Source organism: Coregonus lavaretus (assembly GCF_964263955.1).
Source record: "Coregonus lavaretus genome assembly, chromosome: 17".
NCBI lineage: Eukaryota > Metazoa > Chordata > Actinopteri > Salmoniformes > Salmonidae > Coregonus > Coregonus lavaretus.
Window position 1 is genome coordinate 18,675,008 of NC_140004.1, and position 13,247 is coordinate 18,688,254.

Sequence of the window (13,247 nt, forward strand, 5' to 3'; positions counted from 1 at the left end):
TCGGAACTAGAAGCACAAGCATTTCGCTACACTCGCAAAAACATCTGCTAACCATGTGTATGTGACCAATACATTTGATTTGATGACAGCCAGTGACAGTGCAGTAGGACAAAAGCACTTCCTTTCATGTATCCATATCACCTAGCAGGCGTCAGGTCTCTAGTCATTACACTCATTAAGTTGCTGAAGAGATTCCCGGGGAGATTTCTGCTGACTGAGCTCCTTGTCTGTTGTCTTAAGCCATTGTTTAGCTTGCAGGCCGGCTGCACCCTGCCATCTGTTTAAGACTAGTGAGCCCAAACAGATCTAATGTCTGTCTGGTGACGGGATAATTTTACAACCACATAGGGCCTTGAAGGGAGGACAGCCAAATACAGCTGCAGTTGGATCCCCATACAATCCCTGAGATGGGAACATTGAGAAACTCACCTACATGCAAATTTGATACGTTTCTACATTAACCAGATGCCAACTGACAGTAATGAATATGTTATAACAATGTATCAGATTAGATGTCTCACCTTTACTGGGATTGGATTGGCTAGTAAAGAAATCTATAGATTACTTGTTCTGGTCCAAAAGTTAGCTTCAGCTACGGCTGTTCATGATAAGGCCAGCTGCCACTTGGGACAAGAAAGTCTCACCTACTGCATTTTTTCATTGTTCCCCTCTAATCAGGGACTGATTTAGACCTGGGACACCAGATGGGTGCAATTAATTATCAGGTAGAACAGAAAACCAGCAGGCTCCGCTCCGGATCTCATAGTGCAGAGATCATCAACTAGATTCAGCCGCGGGTTGATTTTTTTCTTGAGCGGATGGTCGAGGGCGGAACAAAATTACATATCATTTGTGGATTGCAAATTGACCGCAACAAGCCCAAACAGATATAATACTTCAAATCTTGCTTACATTTGTATACGATCACGTCTCTCTATTATGCGTGGGAATACTTGGGAACAGATTTCCAAAATTAAAATCACTTGGAGATGATTACCTGGTGTTTTTACAATCTTTTATGTCCAACAATAAAAAATAATAGAATTAATATATAGAATTAATATATATATATATATATATATATATATATATATATACACTATTGATTAAAAGTTTTAGAACACCTACTCATTCAAGGGTTTTTCTTTATTTTTACTATTTTCTACATTGTAGAATAATAGTGATGACATCAAAACTATGAAATAACACATATGGAATCATGTAGTAACCAAAAATAGCCACCCTTTTCCTTGATGACAGCTTTGCACACACTTGGCATTCTCTCAACCAGCTTCATGAGGTAGTCACCTGGAATGCATTTCAATTAACAGGTGTGCCTTCTTAAATGTTAATTTGTGGATTTCTTTCCTTCTTACTGCATTTGAGCCAATCAGTTGTGTTGTGACAAGGCAGGGGTGGTATACAGAAGATTTGAGCTGTTTTCGCCCTATTTGGCAAAAACAGCTCAAATAAGCAAAGCGAAACGACAGTCCATCATTACTTTAAGACATGAAGGTCAGTCAATACGGAACATTTCAAGAACTTTAAAAAAACATTAAGTGCTATGATGAAACTGGCTCTCATGAGGACCGCCACAGGAATGGAAGACCCAGAGTTACCTCTGCTGCAGAGGATAAGTTCATTAGAGTTACCATGTTGCAGGGTAAGAGTTGAATATCCCTGCTCTAGGCCAACTGACATAGATAACACGTAGGGTCCTAGGGGGTAACTAGCCCCCTGGGTTAACTGCCCCCCCCCCCCCCCCCCCCCGTAATTCCCCTGGGGGCTAGTTACCCCTTTATGGTTATGAATGTGTTTCTACCTGTCATTTTGACAATGACTAGCTCAGTTAGCGCTAGTTTATGCTAACTTGCTAGCTAGCAATTTAGCTAGCAGCAAATGCTAGCCAGCTAGCTAGTTAGCATAAACTGCTAGGAGTGCTAGCTAGCAACCTTACTACCAGATCGTCTGAGGTAAAATACATTAAAAAGATAACGTAACTTAATTGCAGTTTTAAATGTTTCCACTAGTGACTGATAGCTTTACAGTTAATGTTACTTTATAGCCTTTTAGTTATTTTACACAGCATTTGATGTCATATTGCTGGATTGCTAGCTACGTTTTTTTCAGTCACAGGTGGGGACTGGATTAGGTGTGACCAGTGCAGGAGGTGGGCTCATGAGTTGTGCTCCAATTTTACTGGGGATAGCTTTATTTGTGACCTATGTACAGATTAGAATTGTGCAATAGCAGATCATACGAGAGTTGCCACATCAATGTTACACTGAGTTAATTAGTTAAGTTATTGTTATTAAATGTTATAGTCCAATGTTATTTCATGTTATTAGTTATATTCCATTCCAATATTATATAAAAAAACTGCTATTGAAAACCTTTTGATCCTGAATGTAATTTTAAAGACTGCTGGGATTCAAAATCTTGCATTATTCAAATTATATTTAGTGCAATTGTACATAATGGATTGTATGGAAAAGGAACAACAAAGAAAGAACAAATAAAATGTATGTGCAGGTGAGTTAAAAAGAGGGCCTTTACATCAACTCTCCTCATAGTGCGGATATTAATGGTGACATGTGCAACCCCCCCCCCCCCCCCCCTTCATATTTTATTTAAATAATAAAAATTAGACAACTAGACTTAGCTTTTAAGTATTACTTACTGAAGAATTTCTCAATAAAACTGATTAAATGGATTTTAACACACTAGTACTCTACATCCACAGAAACTACAAGATCCAGAGAGTACTGCAGCATAAACGCCTGTGTCAACATGAGCGAATGAGATGCAATGTTTTGCACATCGAATGTCAACAGTTGCGCACGTGAAAGCTTATTGTGTAGAACCAGAGCAGTGTGTGATGATACCGACATGTACAGGTAGGCTACATGTGTGTCAATAATAAATAGTGATGTTGAAAATCGACACATACCTGGAAGTCAAGTAGTCCAACGATATTCTCATGTTTCAGCTCCTTTGTAGATGAACAACAATTGAATGGTTAATTTGCCTAGGCCTGGGCTTACATTAATTGCAGAAAGTTTCGTCGTTCAACAGTAAAATTCTTACCTTTAGTATTTTAATCTCTTTTCCTAAGAGTGAATGGGATTTTGCCAGGTTCTTCTTGTTAATACATTTCACAGCTACTTCCAAGTCATGTCTCTTAAAAAGGCAAAGGGAAAGGCAGAAGATGAAAGGCTATACTCTCCACGCATGCCATACAATCTCTCAATTAAACGGCTCAATAAAAAAATGTATATAGGACTTATCTCACCCTGGTTATAACATATGTAATAATAGCATACAAATTACCTCCTTATGTCTCCCTTTGAACACCACGGCAAAGGCACCATGTCCAATCAGGTCTTTCCTGTTGAACTCGAATTTCCCAATAGTCTCCATACTGTTCAATAATAATAACAACAGGTGCTATATATCCAGGTGGAATCACGATGTTGAGGTTACCACTGGAACAATTTGGAAGTCGACACCGTTCAACTCCAGACAGCAAGAGATGTGTCTAAATCCTTCAAGTTCCATAGGCTGTCTCTCCCCGATGAAAAACCCTAACACTTCTTGAATCATGACGGTTTGTCACCATTATGACTTTATTTAAAAAGCTACAAAATGACAAATCTCCTATAGAACAGACTGAAAACTGTTTACAAAAGGAGAAGAGTCAATTACCCCTCGTTCGTTGGACATAAGCTCCAAAGTAGTCTATATGAATTCTCAAAACGTAAGTTGTCTTTAAGCAGACAAATAAGTCACCTTTATCCAGACACTGTTGGCTATACTGGTTACATTTGTTGCGAGTCTTTAGCTATCACGAACAAATGATCCCACTGTAGTTATTCATATCCCTGGGTGTGAGCATGAGCATGCGCAATAGGAGTTGTAGCTGTATTTCACCTATTTAGAAACACGAGTGTCACCGGCGCGCAATAATAACTTGTCAAGTCATCATGGCCACAGTTTGCTCAACCAAACACAACGCAATATCAGAGCACTATTTTGATGTCATTTTCACGCCTGAAACAATGCCTTCGCTACCACTTCCTTTTCTTTATTTTAGCATTGCCACTTCTTAGGCCTACTGCAGTTTCAATACTTCCAATAGATAGCGCAGGTGAGACTGTATTATTTTTTATTCATTTTGACATACAGTAGGAGGCTACTGGGGAATGTTGATTAGAGGAATTACATACAATAACTTTTCATGTTTGTCAATTTTTTTAACAAACTTCAACATTGAAAGTACCCTAGAAAACAAACAAAAGACAGGCCATAAGATGATGGTCTGTTCTGAAATACTGAAAAAAGACTAGTCATAGGAAGTGTTTTTAAATGATTTCATTCAGTAAATCCTATTGTAGGAGACTAAGTGTTGGTACAGTGTCAGAACCATCAACATTTCTTCAGACATTTCTCTCCAATCTCACAGTGAAACTCAACAAAATACAATTTGCTGGACTCAATTCAAAGTCCCACTCTTGTGTTTGTGAAATACATGAATATGCTAGCCTATAACTATGTATCCTCTACTCAAAGATAAAGCATAAAAAATCTAAAGATCTACATATTTTAAAAAGTTAAATGGAACACTGATTTAAAAAAATCACAGAATTGTGTCTAACACAATTAATAATTATCTCTAAAAAAAGAAAAGCATGAAATACTGCAGCTTACAGAGACATGAGGTACATTATGAAATACCATTGTCAACTCATCTTCATTGTAAGAAGAAACAACACACAAAGAAAACATCAAAAGAGACAGGTATCAAACATTGTGAGCATTTCGAGTGACTTTGCTCTGGTGCTTTGCAAACATATTAAGAGTCACAAAATCCATAAATAAATACATTAAACTGTGGGGTTTTTTCATTTGATTACACTTTTTACATTAGTTAAAGTATTCTTCCTTGTATCAACTATCCCTACGCCAAGGCACATGTTTATTTGGGGCTAGATTCAATGTTCTGCACTTTCTGGAAATTAAATATTTCAAACAGAAAATAATTGTAATGTATTATTTTCATTGGTTCAACACATAATGCTTAGTGTGCCATCCAGCCAGGACCCTGTGATAATAATGTATTAGAATAACCATCCTGAACCAGAACAAACCAATTACAAGGCTGCTATTAGCCTCTTTGTCATAACCATAATACATACTGAAAGTAACTATAACACTCAAAAAAGTAAAAGCTTGTTTACATATCACAAAATATACCAATGCAAAACATTGGATAGCCTCTGGTCAAATTGATCATTATTCATGAAAAATACTTGGATATAAATATTTCAAGACATTATACACAATATGGTGGACAAAAACATTCTGAAACAGTTAATGGCATGCTTTAAATCCTCAAGGTTAAGAACCATTACAATCTTACTCAGTTCCCTAACCATGGGTCCCCTCAGAATTCCCATCCCTAAATGGGTTTGGCCAGCTGTCTTTTATAAGAGAAGTCGAAAGGCACAGTCCTTTGAGTCTGTTTGTCTTCAGGGGGAGATTATGTCCCATTTGGGGTTACAGCTTTACATCAAATCAGTGTATAGTGGAGGAGTGGGAGGCTGTGGGCTATGGAAGCTAAGCTCCGAGATGCCTGTAAGAATGGTTACTCACTGTCATTGTGTATAGAGGTCTGAATGAAGACGCATGACATCCTGACTATGCAGCTGAAGCACAGCACACCCCCTTATCTACGGCTTTTCCTTTTGAGTCATACATCACATATAACAGTGGACAACAACACAATGCTTTAGCCAGTGTCTGTCAATGAATCTAGTCAACCCCTGGTAGGCATGGCATCCTACTTCCGCCCTTACTCGAAGTGATGCCCTCCAGTTTTAGACAGCAGAGAGGTCGATCCGATTGGCTGAGTTGGTGCTTTTGTCCCATGTGTTCATCTTTGTGGGGCTCACGCCTCCCCTGTTTCCATTCATCTATAAGAGAAAAAGGAGAGCACACGCTTCATCTCACATTCAAAGTTATACGTTGAATTCACTTCTTTCTCCTTAGCCAATTAGACCCCTCTACCTTGGTACTCACAACGTCAGAATTGAAGGGTTTCACATTGATGTTGCGAATGGAGCTGCTGGTTAGAGACCACACCTTGGTTTTGTGCTTAAAGGCAGCTCTGACCTACCACAAAACAGCACAACCATGAGTACGACAAATAACAGATGCAATGTTTCATTATTCACCCCAGACATATTAGAAACAAAACACAAACTATATCAACACTATAACAACATGAGGGGTGTGCCTTACCTCAGAGTTGAGAAGACAATGGAACAGGAAGATAAAGAATCCCTTTAGAAAGAAAAATCCACATGATTGTAGTCAATTACTGTAAATAAAGGCTATTGATAAAGACACATTTTATTAAATGTATTAGATTGCATAATGGCACATTTACAGTATGCTACTTACCTGTAATGAGTTGAACACAGCAAACATGTACTGGAACATCAGTGCATGATCGTTGATGGCCAGTACCCCAAAGATCCAGGAGATGCCCAGAATAGGAAGGAGTACAGCCACTGCCTTTGCAGTCAGTCTATTCACACAGAGAGACACATACACACTAAATGTCAGCTATCTATAAACTATGTACTGTAATAAGTAGTGTATTAATTTCAGTCTGACTGAGTCAGAGTTTGGATAGCATCATCACCATGATGGTTTTAGCCCTAAGAACAGAGATGATGACTCACTTGACTGCGTTGGCATCGCCATGAACCTTGTAATTCTCTGAACTAATACGAGAGATGATCCTCGTCACAGATATAAGAATCACAATATTCACCTGAGTCAGAGAGAAAACAACACATATCAGTTAATGTCTATATATCACTTTTATGAACAAAAAGCTTGAGCTCCAGTGATTAATTAGCTGTAAATTGTAAAGTGACAAGAACGGAAATATGATTTCTTCAGTTCTCTTACCACAATGACAAACAGTGCTGGTGCCACAAACGCCCAAATAGCCCCATTCTTCAAGGACAGCCAGCAGCTGAGGGAGGGAGGAGAGAGAGAACAAGATTAGTCGACATCCCTCACATTATACTTCCCATCTCTGTTTACTCTGTTGGTGTAAACTACTTATACTGTACATAAATATGCCTAGATAAATATCTCTAAATTCATAGCAGTTTCATGGCACCAGTATTGATAATTTAACTGTATCCAATGGCACAGAGTGCTGCCAAGTGGTTTTGAATGTCCAGGTTGGAGTCTGTTGACTCAGTGACTTACTTCCCAACCTCTCCATAGCTGTCCAAGGCTGATGTCATAGAAACCACACATATCACCAGTGGAGACCCTGGGAGAAGAGAGGACATGTTAGTTACCAGATAAAAATATATCACACACATCATGACATCTCTAGCATTACATTGTTCAGTATATGCTTCCTTATACAGTATTGAGTATGAGATGAAAGTTAGCGAGACCGACAGTAGAGGACACCGGATGTTTTTTTTATGAGAGATTTCTGAGGTATTTTTTCATTGTTAATTTCCACCAACATGGTTCTAGTCTTGGTCATGTTTTCATCTGTTTTAATGAGTTGCTAAATCCACAGAGATTTACAGACTTCCCCAGCACAGAACAATTAAACTGTTACGGTAAAAGAGGAAATTAAGAATAAAGGGTCAGAAGCCTGTTTTCACTGCTAATAACAGGAGCTGCAAATTACTTAGATGTCCTAACAGCTACAATTCCAGCAGCAGGACACATCTGCACTACTTAATTTGCTGTTGGCCACAAATCGCAGCATTACTTCGGCCAACAACATAGGAAATGATACAAATTTGATCTTATTTCTAATAATCACTCCAGCATGTGGAGGAGGCCCAGTGTTCCCAGACAGCTAAAAGAAACGCACGCCACACGCACACACGCAAGCACACACACACACACACACACACAAACACACACGCACCCACATTCTCCTGTCTGTCTGTCCACTCTGGCCAACAGAGACCTGGGAAGTCTGAAGGCCAAACTAGAGGTCTGCTAAAACCAGACCTAAAAGGTCAACATTTTAATTGTGGGAAACGTTGTTCATGATCAGTCTTTTGAAGCGCAGCATATTGTTGCATGTAGCTGCAGGTGTACGTGGAAAACAGATTGATCCAGTTTGAGAGGAATAAAAGCACGTGGATCATTAAGACATTTGTGCCTAAAAAGGACCATTAAAACAGTTACAAGACGTACCCCAGCCAATCCCATAGTAGTAGAAATGCTTGCTGCCCTCGGAGCCGAAAACCTTGATGACCATGCTGTAGAGGTGCAGGCCCTCCACCAGCATCCAGGCAAATGCACTCAGGAAGAAGAAGTGGAGCAGCACAGCCATCACCTTACAGAGCAGCTGGGAGGAGAGAGGTTAAAACTAGGGCACAGGGTGCATCATTATCTATGTCGGCACGCTCTGCCTCCTCTTCTTCATCATCACCATACAGTAAGTGCAAATCACTTCCTGGTTCTAGCCAATGTGATACTCTGACTTCGGTTATGAGGTGCTTACCGTGCCTGGGTCAAAGCGGAAGCTGATGAGCAGCAGGATCTGGGCCACCAGGATTGCAAAGGACAGGTTGGCATGGATGTGGTAGCGTTGGTTACGGATAGTGCTCACTGACCTGCAAGGCCAGACACAAATAAAAACATTGAATACTACAAGAAATGTATAAAATACATTTTATATAACATTTAATCATAATGGGGCGAATACCACTCATAAAGAGCATGTGTGGCACACAGCACATGTGAGGTGCTTTGATACGTTTATTTTGATTGAGTCAGTGAACAATAAAGATGGAGGGATACTCACGACAAGATTGCAAATGTCACCAGTGTGATGGTCAGACAGAAGATAGAAATGGAGCAGCCAATGTAACTGATGGTTGATAGCACCACCTGGTGGGCCTTGATTAGCTGTGCAAAGGTGAGAATCATCACAATTCAGTAAAACATTCCAGACACAAGTTTGATGTTTAGATTCATGTTAGGGCTGATTCATTTCAAAAGGATACAGACTAGAAGATATTGCATTGAACACATTACTAGAGAAAGAATGTAAAGCTGAACTGAGAAGAGCATTAAACCAAAGTAGTGATTCTCTAGTAGGGACACAGTGTTTGAACTGAGCTGAGCTTCACTATGAACCAACACTGCCCTCTGTGGGATGTTTATGGTAAGTAGCCAAGTTTGTGGTCATACACACATCCTTAAAAACGTAGGTGCTGGGCTAATAAAGAAACGGAGGGGGCGAGGTGAAGGTAGCCAGAAACGGACGGTTGTTTTGCGACAATGTTTCAATGAAAATACATGCTTGTTTAGGTTAACATCTTCTGACTTTCTGGCGGAAGGATGCACTGTTGAGCGCTACATCCCGAGGTGTTTGTGCTGATTGTACGGAGATGGTGACAGCCGATTAAATGGCGTCCCTATACAAGGCAAGAATTAGATGTATGTCAGGAGAAGTGCAGTACTATCATAAGGAGAGTTATACATGGAATACGGAGGAGGAATGGAGGGGAAAAGAGAGGCAGAGGAGGTCTAAGAGAGAGAGGGAGGAAGAGGGTGAGCTTGAGTCAGTTAAAAATGGTGGAAAAAAGGGAGATGGTTTGTTAAAGAAGAATGATAGAAAGTGTAAGCAGAGTGAGTTGAAGACAGGAGGAGAAATGGAAGTGAATGAGGGCGAAGTATCGGAGGTGGTAGGTGTGGTGAAGTTCTCTGAGCCCGAGGCTTGCACCGAGGGTCAGGATAAAGATGAGTCTGTGACAGTAGGAGTGAAGTTTTTGGAAAAAGTGGACCCTTGCCTTTTGGCTGATCCATTTGTGGTTTCAGGGTGGGTGAAAACAGAGTTGGGTGCTGTGGAATCGGTGAGGGTAACCCGAAGTGGTCTTGTGATAATTGTTTGTGTTTCTGCTGATCAGAGGGAGCAGGCGCTCCATGTTAAACGAATGGAGGCAAGAGATGTGAATTATTTTGCTCTCAAGAAAAGGGTGCCATTGAAAGGAGTAATTAGTGGGGAATCGGTAAATGTGAAAGCTGACCAACTGAAGGGGAAGATTCCCGGTGTTTGTGATGCTCGTCATTTGGTGCGACGCAGACAGGGTGGTGTGAGTGGAGAAACAGAGTCATTGTCTGTTCTTTTGAGTTTTGATGTTGAGTCTTTGCCCGACAAAGTGATGTTAGGATATAAGTTATCCTGTACGAGCTTTTGTGCTGAATATATTACGTTGTTAAAGGTGTCAAGCTTATGGGCATGTGGCAGCAGTGTGTAGGAGGGAGGTTCCTAGGTGTGAGAAGTGTGCAGAAGGGCATGAGACAAAGGAATGTGTAGCAAAGTAGTGGTATGTGTTAATTGTAGGGGTGCCCATAGGGCTGGGGATCAGAAATGTCCCATGCGAGAGAGGCAGGTTGAGGTTTCCAGGGTTAGAGTAGTGCAGAAGTTGTTATATGCTGACGCAGTGAAGAAAGTAGAGGAAGATGGTTCAAGGGGGAGGGATCCTGAGAGGAGTGGTGTGAGTAGTAGATCTGTACCAGAACAGAGGGATAAACCAACAAGTGATATATGTTTCAGTAAGATTGGGTTTTTGGCATTTATAGCAATGGTTATCAACTGTACTGCAGGGATGGAATGTAAGTCGCAGAAAATAGAGGTTGTGGTGGCAGCTGCAGAGAGGTATTTGGGTGTGCGAGATTTGACATCAGAAGAATTACAGGGTTTGTTAAGTGGCGGTATCCCATCCTTTTAGGCTGTTGGGCTGAAGTAGGACTAAATATATTTAAATAGTTAAGTATGGTATTTATTATTATTTGTTATGTTTTGTGAGTGTAGTGTTAGATGGTAGGGTATTATTTTTATTATTATTATTTGTAATTGTATTTGTTATTATTATAATTTTTAAAGCAAAGTATAAGGGAGTTATACTCCAGTCTAGTAGGTGGCGGTAATGCAACATTTATTGGATGCCAACCGCCTTTAAACCTCATCAAAGAAGAAGTAATAAATAATACTTGTGAAGAACAGGAAAGCCTGCACACTGTTTATGCTCCCAATTCATCCCTTTATTGACAAAGTTTAGATCCGAAATGGATCTTTTTCAGGTCAAAAAGACGGAGCGCTGTTATACACATTTCACCTCACATGACCATTACGCACATGACGCATGGTGTGGAAACAATTCAATTAACATTTGCGCATAGTCAATCATAATTAATCACAGTGGTACATATGGTCATACAGGAATATATACATACAAATCGGTCCGTGTTATAACCTAGGCAAAGGTAATAAAGATTACGTTGGAAAGTTTTGGAATACCATATGACCATTACGCGCAGGATGCCCGGTGGCTATAGATATACAGTTGAAGTCGGAAGTTTACATACACCTTAGCCAAATACATTTAAACTCAGTTTTTCCACAATTCCTGACATTTAATCCTAGTTAAAATTCCTTGTCTTAGGTCAGTTAGGATCACCACTTTATTTTAAGAATGTGAAATGTCAGAATAATAGTAGAGAGAATTATTTATTTCAGCTTTTATTTCTTTCATCACATTCCCAGTGGGTCAGAAGTTTACATACACTCAATTAGTATTTGGTAGCATTGCCTTTAAATTGTTTAACTTGGGTCAAACGTTTCAGGTAGCCTTCCACAAGCTTCCCACAATAAGTTGGGTGAATTTTGGCCCATTCCTCCTGACAGAGCAGGTGTAACTGAATCAGGTTTGTAGGCCTCCTTGCTCGCACACGCTTTTCAGTTCTGCCCACACATTTTCTATAGGATTGAGGTCAGGGCTTTGTGATGGCCACTCCAATACCTTGACTTTGTTGTCCTTAAGCCATTTTGCCACAACTTTGGAAGTATGCTTGGGGTCATTGTCCATTTGGAAGACCCATTTGCGACCAAGCTTTAACTTCCTGACTGATGTCTTGAGATGTTACTTCAATATATCCACATAATTTTCCTCCTCATGATGCCATCTATTTTGTGAAGTGCACCAGTCCCTCCTGCAGCAAAGCACCCCCACAGCATGATGCTGCCACCCCCGTGCTTCACGCTTGGGATGGTGTTCTTCGGCTTGCAAGTTCCCCCCCATTTTTCCTCCAAGCATAATGATGGTCATTATGGCCAAACAGTTCTATTTTTGTTTCATCAGATGGGAGGACATTTCTCCAAAAAGTACGATGTTAGTCCCCATGTGCAGTTGCAAACCGTAGTCTGGCTTTTTTATGACGGTTTTGGAGCAGTGGCTTCTTCCTTGCTGAGCGGCCTTTCAGGTTATGTCGATATAGGACTCGTTTTACTGTGGATATAGATACTTTTGTACCTGTTTCCTCCAGCATCTTCACAAGGTCCTTTGCTGTTGTTCTCGCACCAAGCCAGTGGTGCGCGTCGCCAGCCCGGCCCGGCCTGTTCCTGCGCCTCGCACCAAGACAGTGGTGCGCGTCGCCAGCCCGGCCTGTTCCTGCTCCCTGCACCAAGCCAGTGGTGCGCGTCGCCAGCCCGGCCCGGCCTGTACCTGCTCCTCGCACCAAACCAGTGGTGCGCGTCGCCAGTCCGGCACGGCCCGTGCCCGTTCCACCGGTACCTGGTCCGGCACCGGTCAGCTGCTCCACTCCGGAGCCAGAGCAGTCTGCTCCACCGGTGCCTGATCCAGTTCCGGTCAGCTGTTCCACTCCGGAGCCAGAGCAGTCCGCTCCGCCGGTGCCTGATCCAGCTCCGGTCAGCTGTTCCACTCCGGAGCCAGAGCAGTCCGCTCCGCCGGTGCCTGATCCAGCTCCGGTCAGCTGCTCCACTCCAGAGCCAGAGCAGTCCGCTCCACCGGTGCCTGAACCAGCTCCGGTCAGCTGCGCCACTCCGGAGCCAGAGCAGTCCGCTCCACCGGTGCCTGATCCAGCTCCAGTCAGCGGCTCCTCTCCGGAGCCAGAGCAGTCCGCTCCACCGGTGCCTAGTCCAGCTCCGGTCAGCGGCTCAAGTCCAGACCATGACGTCAGCCCCTCTCCAGGTTCGGGGTCTCCCACACCAGGGTCCAGACAGGGCCTGGCGTATCGTGGGAGGAAGGAGAGGGGAAGCAATGCGCCGAGGTCTAGACCAGACCAGGGGCGCAACAGGGAGGCGAAGAGTGAGAGGTCGTCACGCCCTGAGCCGGATCCGCCTCCGAGGCGGAATGGCCACCCGGCCCCTACCCTGTTATGTT

General features: G+C 42.0%; 2 protein-coding genes across 4 annotated transcripts in view; both read right to left on the bottom strand.

Moving 5' to 3' along the window:
* LOC311144986 (serine/threonine-protein kinase ULK1-like) overlaps positions 1 to 3,889 on the bottom strand; it is a 33,027-nt gene extending 29,138 nt beyond the window's left edge. For 2 of the 3 annotated variants that reach the window (XM_084181186.1, XM_084181185.1), the window contains exons 1-3: positions 3,331 to 3,520; positions 3,088 to 3,180; positions 2,951 to 2,992 (exon numbers count right to left, since the gene is read on the bottom strand). In XM_084181186.1, coding sequence (XP_084037312.1) covers positions 2,951 to 2,992; positions 3,088 to 3,180; positions 3,331 to 3,420 — 225 coding nt within the window. In that variant the 5' untranslated portion in view covers positions 3,421 to 3,520. Of the gene's footprint in view, positions 1 to 2,950; positions 2,993 to 3,087; positions 3,181 to 3,330 lie in introns of all 3 variants that reach the window. The other variant, XM_084181187.1, reaches the window with a different exon arrangement.
* A 426-nt stretch (positions 3,890 to 4,315) lies between these two features.
* Positions 4,316 to 13,247, bottom strand: part of LOC311144584 (adhesion G-protein coupled receptor D1-like) — a gene marked incomplete at its 5' end in the record, with an annotated part of 70,575 nt that continues 61,643 nt past the window's right edge. Inside the window, 10 exons of the mRNA XM_084180616.1 lie at positions 4,316 to 5,972; positions 6,079 to 6,171; positions 6,301 to 6,342; positions 6,463 to 6,589; positions 6,747 to 6,838; positions 6,979 to 7,045; positions 7,288 to 7,354; positions 8,251 to 8,404; positions 8,561 to 8,672; positions 8,864 to 8,967. Coding sequence (XP_084036742.1) covers positions 5,877 to 5,972; positions 6,079 to 6,171; positions 6,301 to 6,342; positions 6,463 to 6,589; positions 6,747 to 6,838; positions 6,979 to 7,045; positions 7,288 to 7,354; positions 8,251 to 8,404; positions 8,561 to 8,672; positions 8,864 to 8,967 — 954 coding nt within the window. The 3' untranslated portion in view covers positions 4,316 to 5,876. The remainder of the gene's footprint in view (positions 5,973 to 6,078; positions 6,172 to 6,300; positions 6,343 to 6,462; positions 6,590 to 6,746; positions 6,839 to 6,978; positions 7,046 to 7,287; positions 7,355 to 8,250; positions 8,405 to 8,560; positions 8,673 to 8,863; positions 8,968 to 13,247) is intronic.